The 27,063-nt window shown below is 42.2% G+C and overlaps 1 protein-coding gene and 1 long non-coding RNA gene across 3 annotated transcripts in view; one reads left to right on the forward strand and one right to left on the reverse strand.

Moving 5' to 3' along the window:
* Positions 1-27,063, reverse strand: part of col4a3 (collagen, type IV, alpha 3) — a 39,190-nt gene that overhangs the window by 1,923 nt on the left and 10,204 nt on the right. The window contains exons 9-51 of the mRNA XM_044203154.1: positions 26,450-26,524; positions 25,962-26,024; positions 25,830-25,865; positions 25,474-25,521; positions 25,156-25,230; positions 25,009-25,053; positions 24,772-24,834; positions 24,496-24,540; positions 23,810-23,863; positions 23,680-23,721; positions 22,470-22,551; positions 22,026-22,061; positions 20,857-21,021; positions 19,854-19,946; positions 18,807-18,902; positions 18,368-18,438; positions 16,277-16,465; positions 15,009-15,177; positions 14,398-14,490; positions 13,690-13,794; positions 13,496-13,590; positions 12,869-13,019; positions 11,362-11,475; positions 10,963-11,130; positions 10,277-10,366; positions 9,851-9,985; positions 9,137-9,235; positions 8,790-8,879; positions 8,223-8,362; positions 7,210-7,336; positions 6,853-6,933; positions 6,543-6,644; positions 6,302-6,349; positions 6,021-6,206; positions 5,366-5,496; positions 4,985-5,057; positions 4,560-4,631; positions 4,241-4,366; positions 4,026-4,124; positions 3,275-3,487; positions 2,533-2,710; positions 2,335-2,449; positions 1,021-1,193 (exon numbers count right to left, since the gene is read on the reverse strand). Coding sequence (XP_044059089.1) covers positions 1,021-1,193; positions 2,335-2,449; positions 2,533-2,710; positions 3,275-3,487; positions 4,026-4,124; positions 4,241-4,366; positions 4,560-4,631; positions 4,985-5,057; positions 5,366-5,496; positions 6,021-6,206; positions 6,302-6,349; positions 6,543-6,644; positions 6,853-6,933; positions 7,210-7,336; positions 8,223-8,362; positions 8,790-8,879; positions 9,137-9,235; positions 9,851-9,985; positions 10,277-10,366; positions 10,963-11,130; positions 11,362-11,475; positions 12,869-13,019; positions 13,496-13,590; positions 13,690-13,794; positions 14,398-14,490; positions 15,009-15,177; positions 16,277-16,465; positions 18,368-18,438; positions 18,807-18,902; positions 19,854-19,946; positions 20,857-21,021; positions 22,026-22,061; positions 22,470-22,551; positions 23,680-23,721; positions 23,810-23,863; positions 24,496-24,540; positions 24,772-24,834; positions 25,009-25,053; positions 25,156-25,230; positions 25,474-25,521; positions 25,830-25,865; positions 25,962-26,024; positions 26,450-26,524 — 4,451 coding nt within the window. The remainder of the gene's footprint in view (positions 1-1,020; positions 1,194-2,334; positions 2,450-2,532; positions 2,711-3,274; positions 3,488-4,025; positions 4,125-4,240; positions 4,367-4,559; positions 4,632-4,984; positions 5,058-5,365; positions 5,497-6,020; positions 6,207-6,301; positions 6,350-6,542; positions 6,645-6,852; positions 6,934-7,209; positions 7,337-8,222; positions 8,363-8,789; positions 8,880-9,136; positions 9,236-9,850; positions 9,986-10,276; positions 10,367-10,962; positions 11,131-11,361; positions 11,476-12,868; positions 13,020-13,495; positions 13,591-13,689; positions 13,795-14,397; positions 14,491-15,008; positions 15,178-16,276; positions 16,466-18,367; positions 18,439-18,806; positions 18,903-19,853; positions 19,947-20,856; positions 21,022-22,025; positions 22,062-22,469; positions 22,552-23,679; positions 23,722-23,809; positions 23,864-24,495; positions 24,541-24,771; positions 24,835-25,008; positions 25,054-25,155; positions 25,231-25,473; positions 25,522-25,829; positions 25,866-25,961; positions 26,025-26,449; positions 26,525-27,063) is intronic.
* LOC122879248 lies at positions 12,197-16,432 on the forward strand. Of its 2 annotated transcripts, none has more exons than XR_006378662.1 (6): positions 12,197-12,281; positions 12,633-12,723; positions 12,900-13,116; positions 13,762-13,816; positions 14,404-14,557; positions 16,298-16,432. It is a non-coding gene; the product is annotated as an uncharacterized LOC122879248 (long non-coding RNA). The 2 variants fall into 2 exon arrangements; XR_006378661.1 differs by having other exon boundaries at positions 13,765-13,816.

Below are 27,063 nucleotides of genomic sequence, written 5' to 3' on the forward strand. Positions count from 1 at the left end.
CTCATTCAGAAAATTCATCAAACATTTCTTAATTTAAATGAAATGTTCAACAGGTAAAGTTTACTTTTGTTTTACTTCACCGCATCATCCATCACTTTGTTTTAACGCTGCCCTCTGCTGGCGTTTAGGAGGACCGCAGCGGGATCATATCAGACACTGAACTTCATGGTCAAAACTCTCAAATTTAATGTTTTGTCTTCAGTTTTATAACCTGGTTTTATATTTTATTGTAACTGTATTTGTCATAGTTAGATTCACTAATATATTTGACCTTTAGGCTGAACGATACTGACAATACCAAATATTACAATACTGTAGATTAAACACCTAAATACACCTGTGGGTTACAATTCGCTCACAAAACAGTCGACAGTCAGAAAACTGCTTGTTATTTAAACGTGAATTTTAGAAACAAAACAACAGAAACTGCATAACAATATAAAAGGAAAACCATAGTCTCAGAGTAGAAAGGGTTTCAGTCGTAGTCATCTGGACACTGTTTTCAGAATCAAGACGTTTCGGCTCCCATCCGGAAGTCATTGTCAATTGTGAAAATGGTCTGAGAACTCAGAAATTTAAGCTACTCTGTGTTGCTTAAGCTCTGCCTCAGGGAGGAGTCTAGGAGTGTCTGTTGATTACTCTGCCTAGTTTCACCTGAAACTGACCTAATAGTTCCCATGATGGCCCAGTAATCAGTAATCAGGCCTATTGTTTTCTGGCTGCACCTCCCTCATCACTGTTCAGTACCTGATTAGCATGTGATTGGCTTGACCAAGGTGTTAATACACTGTGGTAAACTTTGGGCAGATTGAATCTCAGACCACCATTTCTGTTTAGAGAGGGGTTTTCAGAGTACAGAGTAGCTTAAATTTCTGAGTTCTCAGACCATTTTCACAATTGAGAATGACTTCCGGATGGGAGCCGAAACGTCTTGATTCTGAAAACAGCGTCCAGACGACTACGACTGAAACCTTTTCTATGTGAATGTGTTGTGTACATGTCCTTAAAGGTGTGCCGTACCTGAACATGTCGTTGGGGTTGAGCGCAGCCAGCCAGTAGCTGAAGGAGTCGGTGTAGTAGCTGCAGGTTCCTCTGCCGTGACACTCGATGAAGGCAATCTTCCTGAAGTTTTCCAGACAGGATCCAGGAGAGGCCAGAGGCTGACCCGACCCCTCCGCCCCCGCTCCTCTTTCCTAGAGACCAACAGCATCACCAGCCAGGGTCAAAGGTCAAAGCAACAACTCACACACTACAACCGTGTTCGTGTATCTCTGAGATGAAGAAGAACAACGCTCCGATTCAGGTCCTGAACTACGATAACAGAAAGTCGGTGAGACCTGAACTGTGGATTGTTTGTTACATCATGGCCTCTGAAAATGATCAGTTCTGATTGGCTGTTAGCCTGTATGTGTGCACCTTTAAACATTGCTCAGGTCAACAGTTTAACCTCTTTTCTACATCAGCGCTTAAGGAGCATTAACCTGCAGGTGACCATGGCAACGGGACCGATGCTTCAGACTATGCTAGCAGTTAACTCAGCGGCCACCAACCCGTTAATCGCAATCGACCTGTTAGTCTTTGCGGTGCTGCAAAACGACTGCAAAGCATTTGAGTTAAAGGTGAATTTAATTAGACGCTTTCGATAATAATAGTAGTACAACACGAAACAGAAATGCTTTGTAAACCTCATAGATACCTGATACTTTCTGACAGATAATGTTTTTGCATCTTTGCTTCACTGTGCTTTAACGTCTTATCTTTGACTACGTTTTTTATCGACTGTAACTAAAAATATACCGTAGATTAAATACATTTGTTTTAACCCGAAAAACGTAGTTGGCAAAATTCTTTTCAGCCCTGAGTAGTGTCTGCAGGTATTCCTTTCAGGCTGCAGACAGCCACAACAACCTTCACCAATAAGGTACGGCAGTCTGTATGTAGCCTGAGAGGCAAACTCAGGGCAAAAAAAGCCCTGAAATCTGCTCCTTTTTTCATATATTACATCTGTCACATTTGAACTTGTGTGTTTTATGCTGTTTTTGGGAGGAAACGGTCTTTTATTTCATATTGTGCCTCAGTTTCAACGGCCACATTTAGTTAAAATGCGCTGTAGGAAAAAAGAGGCGGCATCCGTTAGCGTTTGAACTCCCCTGTCCATTCAGTTTCAGTCTCTTGCTTGGAGACGATTGGCGGCCGCTGAGTCTTCTGGCGGCTGGAAAACAAGCCTAACTGACCACAAACACGCTTATGTGCCAGACGTTGAAATTGAAAATACTTTAAACTGTTCTCCTGATGCACATTTCAGACGAGAACAGCCCAACAACATGCGCTCACCATTACGAAGGAGTATCCGAACCACAGCGAGTCCCAGCCTGACGGACAGGCTGGAATCGAGCTGGTCTGGCTGTGGACGGCGATCACGTTGGCTCGGGCCTCACATACGGTGCACCTTCAACACGGAAACACACGGTAACACACATGTTCACGGTAAACACATATTGTTTGGCATGTGTGTGTGTGTGTGTGTGTTACCGGCTGATGTATTTCTGCAGGAGATCCCCGGTGATGAACGTTAGGCTGCTTGGCAGTGGTTCATCGGTGGACAGCCAATAGGAGTAGTCATTGCGTGAGGCGTAGAGACAGGTGCTCTGAGTGTCGCAGACCAGGAAGGGCATGGTGGTGAAACGAGGGAGACAACTGCCTAATGTACCTGAGGACAGACGGAGACAAAGGGGTTTGGATTGAATGGCAGTGAAGGACGTGTTTTTATAGTGTTTAACTAACTGGACAGATCGTCCCGATCGTACTCCTGCTCTCCTGTCTGTCTGTCTGTCTGTCTGCCTGTCTCAGTGTCTGTCTGTCTGTCTCTTGGTGTCTGTCTCTCAGTGTCTGTCTGTCTGTCTGTTGGTGTCTGTCTGTCTCTCAGTGTCTGTCTCTCAGTATCTGTCTGTGTGTCTCAGTGTCTGCCTGTCTGTCCCTCAGTGTCTGTCTGTCTCTCAGTGTCTCTCTGTCTCTCAGTATCCGTCCGTCTCTCAGTATCTGCCTGTCTGTCTATCAGTGTCTCTCTGTCTCTCAGTATCTGCCTGTCTGTCTATCAGTGTCTCTCTGTCTCTCAGTATCCGTCTGTCTCTCAGTGTCTGTCTGTCTCTCAGTGTCTCTCTGTCTCTCAGTATCCGTCTGTCTCTCAGTATCCGTCTGTCTCTCAGTGTCTGTCTGTCTCTCAGTGTCTCTCTGTCTCTCAGTATCCATCTGTCCACCATTGGTCTCATGTTACCCAGGTCTTGTCCGTGAGCTCGGTTTTGTCCGTTGATGAACAGCAGTGAGTATCCGCTGTACATCTGAGCAGATCCTGCAGGGCATTGTGGGATAAGGAGATCCTGGCTGTGTCTGGTGAACATGAAGCCGTCCTTCTCTGGTGCATCCATGCTTGGACCCGGTGGACCCGGAACACCTTTAGGACCAACCTGACCTCGTGAACCTGTGCTACCTGTCAACACAGAGTCAGTCCTGGATGAAAAAGAAGTTCTCTGCTTATCGTCCAGCAGTATACAGCTCAGTCAGATCGAGGACAGCACAACACAACTGTCCAGTCAATACTGTACTTGAAGTATTCCTTCTGATGCTTTGAGTACTACTATTTCAAAGATTCAATTTTGACTCCATTTTAAATAAACGAAAAAACTAAAAACTAATGAAACTCTTCACACCGATGAACTTTTACTTCAAAAATGAAGAAAAACACATGTCTTCAAAAATAAATGTGGGCAGCCCTCAAGACTTGCAGACGTCCCGGGAACGTAAGTCAGTGAGACTGCAAGTGCAGGGAAGTCCAGACATCCAGACAAGACTTGAGTTATCAGAGAACTAGTGAGTATTTAGGACTATTTAATGTTCTGGACGAGTTTAAAATGAACGATAAATAAATTAATGAACAACATTAAAATATCTAAACTCCTTTTAGTTTACAGAGTCTGTAATATTTCCAGTGTTAGTTGCGTGGTTCTGCTTAACATTAGATTTCTTACCTTTTTGTCCGGGCAATCCTGGGTCTCCCCGATCCCCTTTCAACCCAGGACGACCGCCTTGTCCTTTTTTACCAGCCTCCCCTTTGCTGCCCTTAAAACCTGCAGCCACAAAACACAGAACTGCTTCTAAAACTCCATGTATTCAGTTTGCATCTAAAGCGGCATTTCACACCTGAAGCCTGAACATTGAGACTGAAATATTATTCCAGACTCACCTTGACTTCCAGGTCTCCCTCGGGCCCCTGGGGGTCCTTTTTCTCCTCTGGGTCCCGGGTCTCCAGGTGAGCCTTTGTCTCCTGACAACAGCTCCACCGGCCTGGATACGTCCTTCCCCCTCTGGCCTGCAGGGAGCAGTATTCAGCACTACATTTGGTATTTCTACCAGCATACAGTATTCAGTACAGGGCAGTACTATCACCAGATGCAGTACACTGTAGTATTAGTACTCAGCAGTACTGTGTTGCAGCAGTATTCAGCTGTGTGGCTGCTATGATTGGATCATTTGTTGTCCACTGTGTGATGTCACTGTGTTACCTGTCATCCCAGGTGGTCCTGGAGATCCTCGCGGGCCGGTGTTACCTGGTGGTCCGCGCTCCCCAGTCAGACCTGAAACACACACAAGGAGCCCACAGAGGCAGCTCTGCTGTACAACGTTACAATAAAAACATTTTACTTTACAACAACTTCACCTTCAGACAAACTAATGTGGCGGCAACAAATATTAGATTTACACTCTGAGACCAAGTTTATCTTGCATGAGTTTTTCTAGCTTCTATTTCAAACTCTCCAGAGACGTCGCAGCCGCCGGTAAATTACCAAAGAGCTTGCCGAGATAAGACTGTTCTGTTCTCCCGGATGATGACCATGGATGCTGACTGATGAATGCACATGTGGCTGGCAGAGAGTACGCTTTGTCTGTAGTTGTACTCTTCAGTGTACTGGTTATCTGGAGTTCTTACCGACAGGTCCTGTGATACCAGTTTCTCCCATCTGGCCTTTGTGTCCACATGGTCCTGGTGGTCTGTCTTTACCCTGTAAACAACAACAATAACAACAACAACTGTATTATATACTCACACGTGTGTGTTAAGACTATGGTGATTTAATCCAACACACATTTGGTTGTGTTCAGCACTAAAGCTTATTTTCTGCTCAGCATATTACTAGATACTTGCAATCTTCCAGTCAAAGATTATTTAGTAAATTCTTTTAATTTAACGTCATTGACCAGATGCTTCCAGTCTAAGATCCGAGGTCTAAGACAAACTGATACTGAATACTGAGTGTATATAGATTCAGTTGAATTCCTGTGGTACATTATAACTATGGGATGTACTGACCGGGTTGCCTCGTGGGCCAGGGTCTCCAGGGCAACCAGATGTTCCTGGTACACCTGTTGCTCCTTTATATCCCTTCTCTCCTTTAAAACCAGGACCTGGAGGACCAGGAGGACCCCGTAAGCCCGGCGGACCTACAGAGAGAGAGACTTATGTTCACGTATTGGCTCCCTCACCACAGTTACATTCAGCAGCTGTGTTCTTTTCACCTTCATTTAGAGCCACGTATAATGTTAAGAACCCTAGTTGGAAATCTAGTTCACCACATGATATTGATTTATTTGATTTATATTGGCTCGGCACACACCAGAGCTAAAAGGCAGCAATGGAAGTTTTTTCCCTTGGTCAAGACCAGCTGAACTAAACTGCAGGTGTGAAAGAGACCCCAGAGTCTCAGCCATGCTAGCAGCTCTGTGAGGCTGAGCTCTCCATCTCCTTCTCTGACAGTGCCCTACCAGCTCCTGATACTTGTCCCTCTTCCCCCTGTGGGCCTCCTTGATCTGATCCTCTCAGGGAACAGAAAGTGCTCAGAGTGCTCAGAGGAATGGAAATTTGAACATCAAGATCAAAAGCTCCAGAACAGCTACTGAATGGACCTTATAATGAAACCGTTTTGTCAGTCAACTCATTGTTTCATCCACTCAATGTGTCCCATCACCTTTGGGTCCTCGTTGTCCGGGGAATCCGTTTTCTCCTTTGCCTCCTTCAGTGCAGACTCCCTCTATGCCGGGGCAACCAGGAGGACCAGGAAGTCCAGGAGGACCAGGACAACCTTGGGGTCCCCCAGGACCACAGGGACCAGGAGGACCACAGGGACCAGGAGGACCCTTCTCTCCAGCACACCCTGAGGAGACCAGAGGGGGTAGATAGCGTGTGTTTTATTTCTTCTTCTTTTGTTCTGACAGAAAACTAAACTCACAATCACACCTGAGGACTCACCAGGTGGACCTTTCTGCCCCTCTGGGCCCTGGGGTCCAATTCCAGGATCTGGGTAAAGAAAACAGAAGAGGAGAGAGAAACAGACCACCACCAGACTGGGTTATGAGCTGAATCAGAAACCTAAACTAAACAAAAAAAAAACTGAACACATTTATATTCAACCATTTATATTCAACCAGAACAAAGATGGTGGCTAATCACTGTCCAATCAGATTCAGTTTCATCCAGCCTGGTCTCCTACCTCCCATGGCTCCTTTCTCTCCAGGAGGTCCAGGTATCCCATCCTGTCCCTGGTTTCCTCTGGGACCAGCTGGACCAGGATCTCCAGGAGCTCCCTTGTTACCTGAAAATGAAGTTATAATTTACCCACTGAGAGGACAGTAATCAGCCTGTTTGTATAACTTTATGTTAACAGACGGACGGACAGTAGATCTGTCACTGCTCTACCACATTAAAGTTTAAAGATCAGTGGCAGTGTTGTTGCCATGGGCAAGTAGTAGGCCTACTGCTACCTGATGCCATTAATAATACAGTAACACTGGTTTATGTACCTGTGAGGCCGGTTGGTCCTGGAGGGCCATTTGTCCCTGGAGGACCTTCATAACCCTTTTCACCAGGAGACCCAGGATGACCTGAGACAGACATACAGACAGACAGAGAGACAGGCAGGCAGACAGACAGACAGACAGACAGACAGACAGAGAGAGAGACAGAGACACAGACAGAGAAACAGACAGACAGAGACACAGACAGAGAGACAGACAGACAGAGACACAGACAGAGAGACAGACAGAAAGACAGATAGGTAACAGAGGCTTTTGTTCAGCTTGAGGAAGGTGTTGTAATCTATGCTGACTTGTACTGTATATAGTGCAGATATTTGATGTATAAACTGTGATGAATCAGACCTCTGCATCCTGGGGGTCCAGGATTTCCTTTGGGGCCACAGGGGCCACACTCTCCTGGAGGACCAAAGTTTCCACTGTCCCCTGGTTTCCCCTTCACACCTGGAGATCCAGCACATCCTGGATTCCCCTGAGAGGAGGAGAAGATACTTTATTTTTGTTTAAAATGAAAACTGTCTGTAACGGAAGATATCCAGATCATAAATACACAAATATGTTAGATGTGTCAAATTAAACAACCATCAAAAACAAATATAGAGGAGACAAAAAGAAAGAGAGACTTTTTAAAATAATAAAAGAAAGTATTTTTTTTGTATATTTTGCTGTTTATTTTATGCTACTGAAGCTTTGTATCGGGGTTAAAATCTGAAACGCTCCATTTAAAAGTTGTTGTTTTTAACCAAAATACACTTGGCTTTGAACAGCATGTGTTCCTGAAAGATATGAAATAGAAGTGAAAGAAGGAGTAAGAGAGCTGAATTAGGGGAAGGGAATAATGGAAGTGTAAAAAACAAATGTGAGACAAAACGTGATTTTTATTATAGAGAATTATGGCTATATAAAAAAACTGGTAGAGGCTGGGGGTCAATGGAAAAATAAAGCAGATCATCATCTGCATACAAGGATAACAGGTTAGGGGTAAATGCACCTTGAAATTAATTTACAATAGGACATCCCATAAATATTGACACTCCACCAATCATGTGCCTTTTCTGCAATTGCAACTAATTGTAACAGCTGAACCACCAGCACAAATTTAAACTGATGAATCTGATATTGCTGACACAATTCATAACTATTGTACATTTTATGGAGAATTATTGCTTTGTAAATAGCCTTTCTTTAATGCTGTTATCTGTTAAGTATTGTTTTATTCACTTTATGAGTTTTCTATCTATTTTCCTGGTTAAAAAAGGTTGAATACAATTTGTTGATAGATAGCGGCGTTATTTGTTCATTAAACTGGCACTAATGATAAAAAGTAATGTTTGTGTGTCTCTGTATATGTGTAATACCTTCTCTCCTGGAAATCCTTTGAATCCTGGTCCAGCTGGACTTGGTTCCCCTTTAGGACCTTTAAGTCCTTCTGGTCCTGGTTTTCCATCTAAACCAGGTTGCCCACAAGGCCCTGTACAACCTTTCTCACCTTTACAACCTGGACAGAAAATACCATAAGGTCTTAGAAAAGTAGGGAGACAGAGATCATCTAAGTGAAAGTTTGTCTTGTATACTGTTCCAGAGACTTAAGGTTTATGTTTTAGAAGTCTACAGTCTGTTTCAGACAGCTAAAGTTGTTCTTTTTTATGCTTTCGTGTTGCTGTAGAGCTAAGTTTGATGTTCTTAAAGCCTGTGCATTGTTCCAGTCTTGTTTCCAGACAAATCTGGTGTTTTAATATTTTTAAATCTATTTAATTAATGACTTTTGAAAGGTAAGACTCTCAAGCAGGTGGATCAGTATTAACTCAGTTTCTCTGTAACTGATCAACAACCCAATCAACCCCTGCAGATACAGATCATATCTGTGATGAGATAATCAAATCCTACTCCCACTGCCTTAATGTTTTTGTTGGGGGGGACGTTACCTGGCTTCCCCATCTCTCCTGGGTTACCGTTGAGTCCACGGGGACCAGGAGGACCTTTCGCTCCATCTCTGCCGGGGTCTCCAGAAAATCCTGACAAACACACACATTCATCAACTGTTAAATTATAATTGATAGTCATGCAAAATCATAAAAACATGTTGCAAATAAGAAGTCGTCGCTCAGGGTTTTTATGGGCTGGAAGAACATTTTTCTGGACTTTTACTTTGACTGTCTTGTAAAGTGTCACTTTTAGGTCTTCAGTGGACTTCGGAAAGAGTAGATACTACAGTGCTGGGAGCTAATGAGAATCCTAACAAACAAACACATTTTCAGTTAGTCGTGTTCACCTCGCGGCCCAGGATTTCCAGGTCTACCATTGCTGCCATCGATGCCTTGTGGACCAGGGAGGCCCCTCTCTCCTTCAGTACCAGTGAAACCTATGGGCCCTGAGGGTGAGACAGGAAGCAGACAGACAGGTCACAGACAGGTAGAACAACGCACTTGGAGTATATTTATTAGAAGGTGGATCTCAAATGACTTATAGAAGCAGTTCCCAATTTTTTTTTTGTCTGACGTACCCCTACAACTCTGTCTGATGAGTTCAAGTACACCTACATGTGTTGTCTACATCTTTTAATCTGAATTTTATATAAATGAATGGCTACATTTATATAGTGCTTTTATCCAAAGCACTTTACAAGGTTTTTGCCACTCATTCACCAATTCACGCACTCACACCCACAATATTCATATTTTTGTACAGATTAAACAAAGAAGATATGTTAATCAAAGAGCTGTAGATGTGCTGGTAGGTGTATTTTGTACTGTTTCAATTCTTTAAGCTAAGCTAAGCCAACCAGCTGCTCTGCTGTTTGACAGAGTCAAAGTAAAGAAGTATAAATGGACAATAAAATGTGGCCCAGAATAAAACCTTAAGGAATGCCGAGGACAACATCTGCTTAGCATTACAGGCTCACACCGGCTGAAAATGAATCGATGATACCCAACACAGTTACTCACAATACAGGTTTATTCCTATAGAACTGAATAGAATAAAGTACCAGGGTTTCCAGGGTCTCCAGGATCTCCATACATATCCACATCTGTCTGGATTCCTTTTGGTCCGGTTTCTCCTCGGTCCCCCTGAAGCCCCGGAGGCCCCTGAGAACCTCTGACCCCATCTACACCCATCGGACCTGAAAGGCAGACAGGTCATGGACAGTTGTCAGACAAAACTGATTGATTGTTTGACTGATTGATTGATTGATTGATTGATTGATTGATATCCATCCATCCATCCATCCATTTTCTACCGCTTGGTCCCGTTAGGGGTCGCGGGTGACTGGAGCCTATCCCAGTGACTTTGGGCCTTAGGCAGGGTACACCCTGGACAGTGGCCAACTCGTCGCAGGGCTAACACAGACACAGACAAGGACAGACAACCATTCACTCTCACATTCATTCATTGATTGATAGATAGATGAAACCTTTTGGTCCTGGTTGTCCAGTGTCTCCTGGTTTCCCTTTATCCCCTGGACCCCCGGGGGCTCCTGGAGGTCCCACGTCCCCTCTGATACCTAAAACACACATATATGTGGATGTTACTATACTTGTAAGGACACTGCATTGACTTGTATTCACAAGTTAGTTTGATTTTTACCCTAAAAGGTCTACAGCTACGCTAGCAGTTCAGTGAGGCTGAGCTTTAGCTAAATGCTAACATCTGCATGCTAACATGCTCACAATGGCAATACTAACATGCTGATGTTTAGCAGGTAGTGCAGGTAGCAGTTTACCATGTTCACCATCTTAGTGTTAGCTAGATGCTAACATAATTTGCAGTAAACCCAAAGTACAGCTGAGGCTGATGGGAATATCATCAGCTCTGCAGGTATTTAGTCATAAACCAAAGTATTGACCTGATGATGGCACTAGATGAAAATTCAGAGGATCACCAAAGTTTCAACAATTAGTTATACAATTCAACCTGAGGGGAACATGAATGTCTGAACCACATTTAATCACAGTCCATCCAATAGTTGCTGAGATATTTCAGTCTGAAGCAAAGTCATTTCAAACTGTGTATCAGAAGGTTTGAATCCAAACAGAAATAGTAATGTCAGAAATATGTATATATAGAGCAGGAGGAGCAGGTGTGGACACACCTCCTTACCTGGGCTTCCTGGATACCCATTGGTCCCTCTCTGGCCCTTTAGTCCAACTCCTCCTACTGACCCTGGAGTGCCATCAAATCCTGGGGCCCCGTACGGCCCCTGAGACCCCAGGGTTCCAATGCCAGGCAGCCCAGGGTCACCCTGCAAACCCTTTGGGCCCCGGGGCCCTGCAAGACAAGATACTTGACACTGAGAGACAGGTGAGTTTTCAATTTTTCCAAATCCTATAAACTCTCTGCTCAGGAAATTAAGGGACTGATTCGTCACTTTAAAGGAAAGCTCCAATTTTTTGGAAATCATCCTTGTTAGCTGTTTTACCCAGAGTCAGATGAGAAGGTGGATATTAGATTCTGTAAAGGGACATAATTTCTACTGTCACCAGTTTGTAAAGTTGTTACCTGTGAATCCGATGACACCCATCTGTCCCATCTGTCCTTCAGGTCCAGGAGCTCCAGGTAAACACAGTCCAACAGAACCAACAGGACCGGGCACACCATCTCGACCACTACAACCTGTGAGACACATGACGCTTAGTGTAAGTTCACTCAGGAAGACTGACTATCTTCATGCTTAACTATTTATTATTTACTCTGTCTCTGTCTGTTCCTGCTTCCAACTCAATCAGCTAATTGAGGGCGTTTACTCTTTCAGTTAAACCAATCAGATGTTGCCACAACCTCTGTGAGCCAATCATCTGGTTGCTGTCAACGTTTAAAACTGTTCCTTTCTCTGCTGCTGTCAGCTGTCATTTCCGTGTCAGATCGATGCATCCCTCCTCCACCCCATTCCACTCCCAGTTGGTCCTTCACAGAAGTCCCGCTCCACATCTCATCAATCCAGATCTTCAGCCATTGCTCTTCACCCCTTCACCACCACCACCAGCACCACCACCAGTTTAGACTCCATCGGGGGATATTCCTGTACAGCTCATGGCATCACTACCCCCTCAAAATATGACGCCACAATGGGGTCTAATCGCCAAAGACTCTGAATTTTTCTTCAACTTTACTATTTGTGTCAATACATTTTATTATTCTTTAAATTAAGTCTCTCCTGATTGAAAATGACTTTACTTCAGTCCCCTTTGGTGTTTTCAAACCTGTGTTGTTTAGTCTGATTGAAACAGACTCAGTTTTGCTTTTCTTCTTTGGTACGATTTGTTTGGGCAGACCTGAACACAACAATCGTAGTCGCCCCAAAACAACCTCACCGAGACCCTTTAGAGGAAGTGGTCTGGGTCCCGTTCACAAACAAATTCTGAAGCGGTTTGGGAAAGTCATCTGACCTCGATCTGACTCTGCAGGTTTGAGCAAAACAAGTGAGTGAAATCAACAGTTGCTAGCAGCTAGCCGGAGAAGAAATGGAGGTCTGACCTGGACTAGTTTCTTGATATATTGGCAGATAGGAGCTTCTTTAGGATCTTCTTCCTGTGATAGATGTCTCTCGCCCACTCCAAACACATTCTCACCTGGCTTTTATTGATACATTTTAGTTTGTCTGAATTTTTTTCTGTGTGAAAAGAAACCGAACCAAGAGTAAAACACAACAAGTTTACCAACTCATCCACTGATTCAGACCAGAGCAAATCAATTGTAGGTTTGAAAACAGCCTTTAATTTAGTTTCATGTTTCTAACGTCTGTTTTCCATCTTCTATAACATGGACTGGAGTCATGTGACTGAACATAAGACAGCAGTCTCATATGTAACCAACAACTCAAAACAAGATGTCCTCCTAAAGAATTTAATGAAGAAGGTGAAGGTGAGTCAGATATCATCTGTATTTGGACACGTGGGAGTCCATTAGAGCCATCAGCACTGGTGGATTCATTTTTAACTAGTTATAGTCTCTTGGTTCTGGCTCCAGGACCCTACAGTACCTGTTTATCAGATCTTAAATGAGCTACCTTTGGATCCTGGTGGTCCGTCTTCTCCTAGAGGTCCTGGAGCTCCATCTGGTCCTTGGGGTCCGGGGTTTCCTTGGGGCCCAACAGAGCCATCTTCTCCCTGGGAGCCTGACCGACCCTGCTGACCTGGAAAACCGATACCTCCGTCCCCCTGTGACCACAGAGACCAGCAGTAAACCACCACAGGATAAGGAAGACTGCTGACAGGCTGCTCAACATGACTTCTGTTTACATCCAACAGCAAAACAGTAAGTAGTGTGATGTTGTTATGTGCCACATCCAAGTCATATGGGAGTAATAATAATTAGTTAGTAGAAATAAATAATGTGTAGAAATAGTTTCCGAGCTGTAAACAGTGTTCACATCAACATCAACATCCAAGTCATAATTATGACCGGAAAACTCTGATATCTCACTCGGTGCTGAATAAAACAGAATCTGAAAACCAAACAAACATGGACACTTCAGTCTGTCGATTTTAGGGAGATTAAATATATGAGCGTCTGTACACGGCAACAAGAACCTCATTTCTCTGTGTTGAGAGATTACTCAACACAGAGATGACTCAAACCCGCCTGTTTACTTTCTTTATGTTGAGGACTTCCTGTCTGTATGAGTCAATGTTACCTTGGGGCCCGGCATCCCTGGAGGGCCTGATGGCCCCGCCCGTCCCTTGATACCAAAACTTGGTAAACCTGGTGCTCCTGGAAAGCCTTTGTGTCCTGAGCCAGACAAAAGCAATGTATTACTGTAATTTATCATCTCCGGTTCATTTAAAGCCTCAGCTGACTGCTTTATTAAACCCTGTTCATAAACCTGACCTTTGACCCCCGGGAAGCCTGGAGGCCCCTGGACTGAAAATCCTTCATCTCCTTGTTCTCCCTTTGGACCAGCAGATCCTGGATCACCTGGAATTCCTGTCACACCTGAGACCAGCACAGACAACAGGTGAGTCAGCAGGTAAACACACAGAGACAGAACTGATAGAGCTGCATGTTTTAGTTTGTTAGTTTGTTTTGGTGATTATGTGGAAAAGCGTGTTATGTGTAGACCAAACCAAGCTGGAGCAGATACACTGTGTGTGAGGCTCATCACTGTTCACAGAAAAATACACAAACTGATTTTGACTGGTTTTATGTCCATATACTTCCAAAGTTGTTGCATTTCCTGCTGCAAGAAGACACTGATCACAGACATCTACAGTAAAATAAGTTATAGAAGAAGAAGGCCCCAGTAAATTCTCCCTTCCTCCCCCTCTCTAGTCAAAATGTTTTGCTTTGTGATAATCTCATTAAAAAACATATATTTAGGAACATGCAAGATGAAAGCGCAAAACTGAAACAATGAAGGTCTGTAAACTCTTCAAGGCAGAGCCTCAAGATTAGATAATAAAACAGGCCCCACCTTAAGGTCCGTAGGAGGTCAGCTGATACTGTTTAAGTGCTACATATTTCCAAATAGATTTTCAAATAACTTCGCACAAACCAGTTGTCATCAGTAAGCCGATACAGTAGACAGATCTGTCTCACCTTCAGGTCCGGGGTTTCCAGATAAACCTTTCTCTCCTTTCTGTCCTGGATCTCCTGGAGAGGTTCTGATTTCACCTGGAGAACCCTTTTCCCCTGAATGAACCAACAGACAGACAGATAGACAGAGTGGTTGTTCAAGCATCCCATCATCCAAGTCCAAGTAAGTTTTAGTCCTCTCTCACTGAATCATAAACCATCAAAGCTTGATTTTATGACTGTTGAAGCTGTTGGTTCAGACATCACTGTGTCTCAGCTGCATTTTCTCAATTTAAAAAACATTGGGAGGACATCAGTTTCTGCAGGGACAGCACGTGTTGTCCTCTGCATCCGACACAAAGTCAGTGAGAAATCATTCTTTTTTTATCAAAACCACCTTTTAATAAGCTTCACGTCATCAAGCGCTCACAAATCTCCTCTCACAGGATATCTCAGTCTATCCTTCATCTCCTGCAGCTCTAAGAAATATCAGACAGGAGTCATTTCTCAAGTTAATAACATTGAGTAGATCAAAAATGCATCACTCTGAGAATTTTTGGCTAGTTAGGAGTGACTTCCTCCTCTGAGACGTTTGATAAACGTGCAGTCCCGTCCTGCAGTCCAGACATTCTCACCTGGTTTTCCAGGATCTCCTTGCTGTCCTAGGATTCCCACATTGCCTCGAGGTCCAGGAGGTCCTAGAGCCCCGATTCCAGGAGGTCCTGAAGGTCCCATCTGTCCTATAAGTCCTCTAGGACCAGGCTCCCCAAACGGGCCACTGTCACCTTTCTGCCCCAGAGGCCCCTGAGAGCAACATTAAAGAGAAACAACAAACCATCATCTACATATCACATGTATTATCCAACGACAGAAATGATCTTTTCTTGTCTCTGTGCAGACACAGGATTGGATGATTTGTTGCCACGGAGACGTACCTCACTCCCTCAAAGTCACCATGTGAAGGATCATAAAATAATTTACTTTGGCTCCATCTGGTGGTGAAATCGATGAAGACACTTCTCTCCCAACAAAGAAATTCAGCTCACAGTCACTTTAAAGGTCCAGGAACATCAGCCAGGAGCCCATATCAACATTGAAACAAGTTTTTATTGCTGCAATCCTTCCTCCTGTTCATACTGGACATTGAACTTCCAGTGTAAGTGATGGAGGACAAAATCTACAGTCCTCGTTCTGTGCAAACACGTTCTAAAATTTATATGAAGTTCGTATGAAGTTTCAACAGTCTAAGTTAGACAAATCAAGTGGAGATCTTCCAAAGTTACAGTACTTAGAGGCCTGTAAAGTACAACCCCACAACCCCATCGTGACGTGGGGGCCCATTAGTCCCTCAGGGCCCCGTCTTTGAACGATATATAATAAAACAAATAACCCCTAACATATTAAAATTAAATGGGACACACATTATGATGTTGAGAGTATTTAAAGAGGCCTGGTGCCCCCCTCCCCAGCCAAGATTTGGAGATGGGGATCTTTGTGGATGGAGTTTAGTATATTTTGTTACAGATGAATTTAACACTGATGAAGTTTTGGAGAGCGTTTGTACTTTTTGTCATCTGTTCGTCTCACATCAAGACAAACTGCTGTTGGCAGCTGCTTGTTTTTTTAATTTTATTTGAATCATTCTGAACATTAAAATGTGCGTTTTATCAGAGGGCAGGGGGTTAAAGATAAAGTCTGTGAGTGTGTGACGTTGGCCTGCTGTGAGCTGCACTTCAGATTTACTGTGGATTTACTCATTACTGAACTCTGATCCACAGTGGCTTTTAATACCATGACAAGTTATTGAACGGGCTGCATCTTTAGACTGAACTGGACTCCAGTGAGAAAAGTCAGAAAATCAAATGGTGATTCTTAGTTGTTATTTGAAGTTTCCAGTACTCACAGGGTTTCCTTTCTGTCCCAGAACACCTTTCGGTCCTGTGACTCCTCGACGTCCGTCTATCCCCTGAAAACCTGGTGGTCCCGGCTCCCCCTGGTCCCCATCCTCACCCTTCTGCCCCACTCGCTGCATGATCCCAGGGTCACCAACAAGTCCTGGAGACCCCGGGAGGCCGGGGATACCAAAGGGGCCCTAAAGACAGAGCAACAGACAGAGAGAGAGACAGATGGACAGTAATGAGGTATCTCAATGATCACACCTAAGTTACAATCTTAATATCCAATCAGAAAGCTTTCTACCAGAACCTCTTGTCTTACAGTTTACTCCAGTCTCGTTCAGATTGGACAGTAAATAAGCAGCAGTGTCATTGGTTAGTCAGATTCAGCTCAACATGCGATCAGAAATCATATTTTAATATATGTGACCGTGTTGGATCTGTACTCAGACAATTACAACATTTTCTTTATTGTGAATTCATCACAAAATGCTCCAACAACTACAAATTCTGTCTATTCACTAAATAATTTGACACAAATTCAGACTTTAATGAAAAATATTTCATATGCTCAGAAAATGTGATCTACACCAGCAGGCTGTGAAACTATTGCTGAACATTGATTCACAAACTCTTTTTTCTTATTTTGTGATGCCACATTTTATTCATTTGTCTGATTTCTGGACTGCAAAACTGTAAGAGGGATTGTATTTTGTGAAAACTAGTGTGCTCTGTAATAATGCTTTTTTAAGGATTGAAACGTGTGCAGCATCATTTACATTTATGCCTTTGGCAGACCCTTTTGTCCATAGTGACATTCAAATTAGGTACACTCAAAGCCACAGTAGATCAAGTAGAACCTTTGAGAGTAAGTGCATCAACACTCAGTTCCACGTTCTACCTGACACAAGTGCGGCAAGGTGCGTGAAGTAACATATGTGCCTAGCAAAAGACAATTTTTAATTCTTTTTTTTTTTAGAAAGAGCTAGAGAAGGGTCAAGAGATAGATATATATAGAGAGAGCATATTAGGTGAGTGAGTAGTCATTTTTGAAGACAGAAAGGGAGTCTGCTGACTGAATCGAGTTCGGGAGTACACAGGAGAAGAGTCTGGATTGAGATTTCCTGCCTCGCAGTGACGGTAGGACTAGTCGTTCTGCATTTGGAGATCGTAGTGAATGAGAAGGCTCATGAATCTGAATAGGGAAATTCATGAAAGTGGTTGCTGTGTTTGTGACTGCTCTATAGGCGAGCATTAGTGACTTGAATTTAATGTGAGAAGCAACAGGGAGCCAGTGGAGGGCATTAAAAAATGGAGTGACAGGAGCTGTTTTTGGCTGGTTGAAGACCAGACGTGCTGCTGCATTTTTGATCATTTGCAGAGGTTTTATTGTGCATGCTGGCAGCCCTGCCAGAAGGCCGTTACAGTAGTCAAGGAGAGGAATGACCAGTGCCTGTACTGGAGTTGAGTCAGATAAGACCTGATCTTTCGGATGTTATCTACTGTGAAGCGACATGACCGCTTGACAGATGCAACATGCTCAGTGAAAGTTAGTTGGTCATCAATTACGATGCCCAGATTTCTTGCAGACTTTGTTGGTGAGAGTAAGGCAGAGCTGAGCTGGATGTTGAAGGTCTGGCTGGGATCACCAGGAGTTCAGTCTTAGAGAGACTGAGTTGAAGATGGAATTCCATCATCCATTTTGAGATATCAGGCTGATAGAGCTGGGTATCATCAGCATAGTAGTGGTAAGAAAAACTATGTGATCGGATAATTGGACCAAGGGAGGTGGTGTATATTGCGAAGAGTAGGGGACCAAGTACAGATCCTTGCAGTACCCCACTGGAGAGAAAGTGACACTTGGACTCTTCTCCTTGCCATGCCACTTTGCTTTGTCAGGTAGAACTCAAACCTGTACCAGAGATGCCTAGTTCAGATAGGGGGGACAGGATAGTGTGGCTTGTCCTAAGTTTGGAGTCCAGAGAAACTCACACTTGTGTAGAAAATGTTCAGCGAAAACCGAATATAACAGAGCATCAGAGGAAACTACAGTTATCCTCTGTCATACAAGAGTTTATGGAGGTGATCAGTGAGCTCACCTGTGGACCAGGTGGTCCTCCAACACCTTTGACCCCTTTGTAACCTTTGGGTCCTGGAAAACCGACTGAACCTGGAAACAGAATGACATCACAAAGACAAAGACAGGTGAGATTTACCTGTTCCTGGTGTCTGCTGTTCTGGTCACTTATTATTCTGTAACAATGTGAATTAATTGTTTACAGCTACAGTTAAGAAAAAATGTTATTTCAACACAGTCAACATTTTCTAATTCCTGGTTATCTTCATATTGTGTCCTCTCTTTGAGACAACTTTTAGGAAATAAAATACCTAAAAACTCAAAAAATTAACAACTTTTACTTGGACATGGACCTTTATTTTAGAATGTAAGGCGGATGTCTAGCTGTCACTCTGTCAATCACAGGATCAATAGCTCATATAATCAGATTAAAACATCTCTGAGTCAGGTGTGATTCTTACCTGTCACCCCGCCTTCACCTGTCTCTCCTGGTTTACCTGGAGGTCCGGGGGAGCCATAAACAACTTGACAGACAAAGCACACCTCCCCCTTCTCACCTAAAAACACCAATCAATCAATTATGCAAAACACGCAAATCTCAAAGTATATCGCACTGCATCGTACTTCCTCTTATTAAACTGTATACAGAATAAAAACTGTATACAGAATAATTTTTCATTTCAGATTTTAATCAGATCAGAGGGTTTGTATAAGAAACTACATCCATTAATATCACCTCTGTGAAGTTGAGCTCTGAATAGCTTTCTACTGATAATATACTGATAATCTATATCAGTGGTTCCCAATTTGTTGTTCGAGGGTTACTTTTGGTCTGCGGGTCCGTTCTGTCTCTCAAGCATATGGTTAAAAAAACCTGCTTCCTAGTTCTAACTTCTATTGCAGTGGTTTTTAAATATTTTTCAGTGCTGGGTTTAAGCTCCAATTTTACTATTTCGCTGTAATTACTCTCATTTTATTGAGTTTTAAGCCCCAGTTGTGCTTTTTTAAATGTATTTTTTATTTTAGCTTTTATTTTGTGTAATAAAATTGAAGTGTAGCTCAGTGGTTAGCTCTGTCTCCTTACAGTAAGAAAGTCCTGGTTTGAAACCACTCACAGGCAGAATGGATGGATGGAAATGAACTGAATGGATGTTAAGTTGGTCTGTATCTGTACCGTGACCTGATGTCTGAGGAAAAGTTGGACCCTCTCACTAGACCAGTTGTGAACCACTGATCTAGATTCTATTGACATGAGTGTGTTTAAATATGATAAAACATGTATTGATTGTTGTAGATTCTGTTGTATTGAATGTGTGAATATCAGAAGAAATAATTTTGTTGCTGTCTTAAAAATCCCATTCTAAACATCCATTGAATATCTGCTGTTTTAACCCTGAGTGAAGCTCAGGTCCAGATCAGACTACAGAAACATGACATCACTGGACTAGTTTATCTTATATTATCATGTCATGTGACATCATGACTCCCCCTTACTCTCACCCACTCACCCGCTTGTCCGTCCTCCCCTCTGGTTCCAGGAAGTCCCATCAGTCCTTTTAGACCTTTAGTTCCTGGAAGACCAACGTCGCCCTGCAGGAAATCTGACAGACAGAAAACAAAACTTTAATCTGACAGACTTGGAGTTGGAAAGTGTATGTTTTTCCTTTTTGATGTAGCTAGGCCAGCAGTTTCCTCCTGCATTTAGTCTTTGTTAACCATGTGATGGACAAAACTGACATCTTCTCATTCGACTCTTTCCTGACACTTAACCAAGCACTGTGATTATAAAAAAGTTTAATAATGCTGTAGTTAGACACTGTTGTCAAATATGTTCATTAACATGTCCTCATTATGTTAATAGAAAACACAATCCAGCCATCTTCAAAACATATTTGCTGTTGCAAATGAATTGTATATAAACGTAATTTCTGAAAATTAATGTTGGACTATTTCGTTTTAATCTATATAAGGTTTATTAGAAAGATCAGAGGCTCCAGGATGCTTCCCTGAGGGACTCCACAACTTATTAAAGACAGAGAAGAAGAGGGTTTACTGAAATGTTTCTTTAGAGAAGCTGCCTGCCTGTAGTATTGTGAATTCTGTATTGTGCTGCATTGACACTTGAATTTCACTTGGGATAAATAAAGTATCTGTCTGCTGTTGTATATTTTATATTTCCTGATTTCACCGCAGAGGAAATGTTTTACAGATGATTTTTTGACCTACAGGCATCACTTTCCACATAATTATGTTAAACTTTCATTAAACCAAGTTTAAGATTTCTGTCAAGTCATTTCTAAATCACAGACTTGTCTGAAGGTTTTTTACAATCTGTACAACATATGACTCCCTCTGTCCTCAGATCTTTGATTCAGATAAAGACAAATTGTTTAAGGCAGAGTGTAAAAGTGTTTGGAGTGAAGACTGTGGCTGTGACCTGACCACAAACCCTCCTCAGTACCACAAAGACCTGGACAGAGAAACACAAACACACAGGAGACAGAACATCACCTGGTATTCCTGGTTCTCCTGGTTCTCCTTCAGCTCCACGACCTCCTGGGACTCCATCCTGTCCAGGGGGCCCGCTGATTAGGGGCCCCTCCTCTCCTGGTTCTCCTTTGGATCCAAATGAGCCAGGCGGCCCCTGGGGGCCCGGTGGACCAGTGGGAGCCACACCTTGAGGGGAAAGAATAGCCTTTATTTTGAGTCTTATTGTCATTAGAGAGGAGCCAAACAACAAATCTGTGTTAGTCCTGACGTCTGCAGAGAAACAGGTTCAGGTTCACTTATTAAACAAATTTTTTGTTATTATTGTTGTTGTTATTATTATTATTATTATTATTATTATTATTATTATTATATGTTTGTAATTAATTTACTTATCAAAGTCATTGTGTTTCTTCATATAGTAATTTTACTATTGTCTACCTTGTAACGATGACTTGTCTTCTTATTTTCACCTGCAGATTTCAGGCTTCACACAAATTTGAGATTTTGAGTTTTTGGTGTGTTCGGGGCCAAATTAACCCACTCAGACCTCCCGGGGCAAAAATTATCTGTGACCAATATTAAGCCTCCCAGAGACAACCAGTTTTATCCAGAAACCAACCAGTATTTCTACACTAGAGCACTAAACTGCCTCAGGTTTACTGTGTGTCAGTTAGTTTGTGATTTTGTGATTGTGATTTCCCATTGGGTTTAATAAAGTTCTGGGAGGGAGGTTTGTGGGACCTCAAACAATAAGGAAGTAAAGCCAATGTCAACAAAACAAATCACAAGAGTTAAATGTATTAAAACTAGATTTGGCCCCTGTGTTGGATGGGGCCTCAGGATTGGTTAAAAATACAGGAGCCACTTTAGGAACCCTCACCATTTCCTTTTTAAACTCTGCTTCAGTGTAGCATATCTCCAAAAGTGTAATTAATCAAATTATCACAGAGTCAATATCACATAGACAACATGTGGCTGAAGCACTTTGTCATCACTAGACATGAGCAGTGATTCGACGATAAGGAATATAACTATAGATTCAAACAATAATTACAACAATGTCTGACAATAAATACATCCAGCTGGATACATCTGACTAAATATCATTTCAGTACTGTGATCTGATTATTGTTATTGATTATTGATTGTTATCTGATCATTAACCCATCAATGGTAATTGAGGAGTCTACCTGGCTCGCCCTGCAGTCCAGGAAAACCAATGAGTCCTGAAAGAAAGCAGAGAAGAAGAACATTACTGTTTGAGGATGAAAAAACTGTCTGCTTACAAACAAAATAAAAACATTTATATTACAATTACACAAAAGTATGAAGTATGAACTAATGTTTACAGATTCATGAATAGTAGACAATCCTAAAAATGTATTTCATTAGTTTATTCTGGAATATTTTCTGAGGAATTCTGGACAAATCATTATGATCTTTGTAATTAATTTATCATGAATTCTGTCTCTGGACTGTTGAGAATAAAAGAGATAAATGAACAACTTAAACAACGAAAAAATAATTCTAAAATTGTTCATATAAATATTATAAATAAGACATCTAAAGGATTATAACTTAAAAGTCTCAACCATCACAGTGTTTTTAACTTTTCATGTTTGTCTCTATACTACCTCGTTGTCCGGGGGCTCCTGGGGGTCCACGGGGGCCGGGGACACCGAGCTGGCCCTTCAGCACTCTGTGATTCCAGACCGTCTGATAAAAACACACAAACACATATTTAACACGAAGACATACTGCTGCTGGTTCACAACAGGAAGGAAGTATACGATTGGCCCCGCCCTTATTGCCCTTGTCTCGCCCCCATCTTTTGGCCCTGCTTCCTCTTTTTGGCACCTGATACCTGTCTGAAAAGCTGTTAAACTTATTTTCTATAACTAGATGTTTTCTCCTGTTGTAGCCTGGTTAACTGCCGATCCAATAATGAATGTACCTTCATCTGTTTACTGTTTCATAATCATTAAATTAACTGCAGAGGATTCATCTATCACAACAACTTTAATATTCAAGTAAACAGGATGAAGAAGCACATTTAATTATTCACCTTCTGTGTAAACCACAGCGTCATCATCGTGCAGGAGAGTAGCATTCATGCTGCCTCACATCACTTTCAGGTTGGAAGGTTTTCTGTGAATTTTAAAATACTACTTGCTGTGATTATATCATTCTTTTCCCAGGACTACTCACCATAAATGAAGTTTACTGCTGATAATTAATAATAAAATTGTGTTTATTATAATATCCTGATTCTGCTCTTTCGTATTCGTCCTGTTATGTAATAATAGGTTTTTAGTAGAACAACAACTGCGTTTACGTCTGTGTTCATTCTTTGACGTTTTGTTTAAAAATTCAGGTGATCTTCTTCACTTGATGCGCCACCTGTTGAACTCTGCAGTCTGTCCTACTGATCTGATTCAAGACAGTGATCTGCAGGTCTGATTAAAGACATTTGTTGAACCGTCTGCTTTATTCAGTCTAATCAATATTTTACCACAGAGCTGAACTATGAGCTGCTATTTTAACATGAAAAGCACCTGTAAGAAACCTGCAGCTAAGAAATAAGTGTCATGGAGTACATCTACAACAGTGCAGTGTTGTTTCAGTACATTCTTCAGTAGGTGAACACACCCGGATTCAGCCCTAGTCTGAAAGACTTAAGGCTTATCTAGTCCTGTGTTGTTGTCGTTACGTTTGTGTGTGTTTTTGTTTTTACCATCCTGGATCTTATTTTGGTAGAATTGACCATCCTTCCTGTCAGTTACGTTATCATTTTACTCAGCAGAGAAAAAAACAACAAAACAACAATCAAGACTTCAGACTCACCTCTCCTGGAAGACCTGGAAAACCACGAAAACCTTTCTCTCCCTAAAAACACACACACATCATAAACACTCTGACACAACAATGAGTGTACTACTGCAGTAATACTTCCTGTACCTTATACAGTACTCACCTTGGTTCCCTCGATACCTGGAGGACCGAGGTACCCACGAAAACCTGGGTCTCCCTGCAGACACACAGCTCAAGTTCATTTTATTTCTACAGCTCAGAATCAGTGATCAGTCTCAGAGGTCTTTACAGTCTGTACAACACACGACCCCCTCCATCATTACAGGCTATCATCCATCTGACTGGCGCAGATACACGTCCATTTTATTTATGGTTACAGTTTGTCTACACAGGAGGCTTTTCTGTGAAATTCTGATGCCTGAAACTGACATGAGATCAGCTGAAAATAACTCACCACTCTTGTTCTGTTCTCTACAAAAACACTGCTCCTACAGAGCTGTTACAGAGTGGAGCTTCTGTCTCTAACTAATGATCTTTGACCAGTAAAGACAGAACATTAACCACACAACAGACACCAGACCACAGACAGGGTTCATTTTGAACTTGGAGCAAGAATTGAAATGTGTGGAGACTAAACCAGCTCTGGTGGTGCTGGTTTTGGTTCTGGTTGTGGAGTGTACCTGCTTCACTACGCCATCATGTGGCAACAAAGACTAGCCAGTAACAGATGGACTCTTCAGTAGGATTTGGACTCACACAGATCTGGCTTTTGGTTGTCCTTTGAATGAAGCAGATTGCTAAGCTATCATTAGCAGGTTGGTTAGCATTCCTGTTAGCTTAGCATGTTACCTGTTCTCCCAGCTGTCCAGGGACTCCATCCTTCCCCGGTTTACCCTAAACACAAACACACAACAACATGTTAGACCAAGATTACACCTGTTCAGGTTTCTGATGAGGTTTAGGTCGTAACCACAAAATGAATAAATAACAATAAAAATATAACATTCAGATATGAATTAATAACTGCTTGATTACAGGTTTCTGTTGAAGTCATGAGTTTAAATGATATTATATAGATCCATGTTATCGTTAATGAGCACTCAGGTCTTTCTCTCTCTCTCTTACTAGCGAGCCAGGATCACCTCGCCCGCCCTTCTCTCCTTTAACCCCCAGTTTCCCTGGCACACCCTGGAGGAGAAAACAAACGCACACATCAGTCTGACTCTCAGATAATAACAAAATGAGACAATCAAAACAATAATTAACATGGTCTGTCATTGCTTTTGTGGATGAGATATGCTTATGATTCTGTCAGGCAGTCAGACAGACAGGTTGTCAGACTGTGAGACGGCTTTAACTTACAGGAAGTCCAAGACAACCTTTCACTCCAACTTCGCCAGGTTCTCCCTGAAATATAACAACAAAAAATATCAGTGAAACCAGGCAGAGAGCCAGACAGACCGACAATCAAACAGTCAGACAGACAGACAGATATAACGACAGACAGACCTTCAGTTCTTTGGGTCCTTCAGCGTACAGTTTGATTCCTTTCTGTCCAGGGATCCCCGGCAGGCCGCGATCACCCTAAAACCAAACACAGCTGATGATGATGACAATGATGATGACAAAGATGATGATGGTGTTGACGATGATGGTGATGGTGTTTCACAGGTTAGAAATGTCAGAATGTCTGTCTTATATCACAGTTGTCTGCTCACATTACAATCAGAGTGTGAATTACCAGGTGATGTGACTTTATGTAAATGTATAACCTGGGAATTAGCATTAGCATTAGCATTAGGCTTAAATCCGGACCTGTTAGCTTACCTTCTGTCCTCTGGGACCTGGTATCACTGGACTGGGACCCTCCTGACCCTGAAACAAAAACACAGCATCATCAGGACCGAATGATCAAACAAGATATTAAATTATGTGAACAAGATACTGACTTTGGGACTTCCGTGGTTCTATAGTTAACATATTTGTTAGGAAGTTGTTATGTGAGGTCACTGTTTGGTGGTGTTTTTTGTTTGGTCAGTGGTTAAAAACAAGATTTTTTATGAGTAAAAGTGCGATGATTATGATTGGTCAAATTTACAAACATTGTGGGGACAAAACCAGTAGTTATGTTACTGAACAGACCTGAAGAGACAAACCTCAGGTCAGCCTGTCAGCACACTAACCTTCTCTCCTGGTAACCCTGGCAACCCTGGACTTCCCTGAATTAAAAAACAAAAAAAGCGGTTGTCAGTTGATTGAACCACCGATCACTGTAAGCGTTTAAATAAAGTTTGATGGTTTTAGATGAAGCGTACAGGAACTCCAGCGTATCCTGGTGTTCCTGGCAGCCCTGGTTCACCTGGCTCTCCAATCAGCCCCTGCAACACAAACAGCCAATCAAAGCCCACTCTCCACTAGCCAATCATAAGAAACTCTCCACCAACTAATCAGAGGAGTCTGTCTATCAGCTAATCGGAGAAAAAAATCTAAAGGTTAAAAATTATTTTTTCAGCACATTCTCATTGCTTTGATAACTTGCTCACATATCCAAAACATAAAAGGTTAAGTCCTCATCTGTAGTAGTCTAAAAGGTAAATTTAGTCTGGATCATATTCGCCACCATCACCGCTGGTTGATGTGAAATGCATGCTGGGATACCACAACTCAGCTACCCAAACATCCTGAGTAAAACAGGCAGAAGAACACTTCTGGTAATTTGGAGAACACAAGAACTGAGACAAGACCACAGACTGAGGAAGACCTTTGTCTTGTCTGAATGACAAAATGTGTGACAGTGACTGACTTTTTCTCCGACTGGTCCTTGTGGTCCTATTGCTCCTTTAATATCCTGAGTGACGGGAAAGACGAACGAGTCTCCCTGAAACCAGAAACAAACCGAGACAGAAACAGTCAGAGTCAGAAAAAGAAAAAGTGTTAGGCTGCTGCAGACAAAAAACTGCCTTTGAGGAAACAGGTGAGGAGCTCAATATCAGTTTCATCTCTGTTTCTATATTTAAGATCTGTTGAGTGTTTCCTGTAGTCATAAAGCAGTAAGTGTTTGAGTTGTGGGAGGAAGATTTTCACATTTTTCACCCACACTCAGTGGGTTTTAAAGAATAATGAATGAGAATAAAGATCTATGTTCACATAATAAATGTTGTTCTGGGGCGTCACGTTGGCCAGAGGTTTTATTAAGCTGACCACGTAATGACAATGTCTGCAGTTTGAGTCCAGCTGGTGGGCTGATGTTGCATGTCAGCCCTCATACCCCCAAATGTTTTGTCACCTCCCTACTATCTCCCACATAATAAAGACAACAAAACATTTTAAAGAATAAAAAATTTATGTAATAAATGTTGCTCTATGACATAAATTACATCTATAAATACTTAAATATATCAATAATACATGTACTGT

Source organism: Siniperca chuatsi, linkage group LG7 (assembly GCF_020085105.1).
Source record: "Siniperca chuatsi isolate FFG_IHB_CAS linkage group LG7, ASM2008510v1, whole genome shotgun sequence".
Lineage (NCBI taxonomy): Eukaryota > Metazoa > Chordata > Actinopteri > Centrarchiformes > Sinipercidae > Siniperca > Siniperca chuatsi.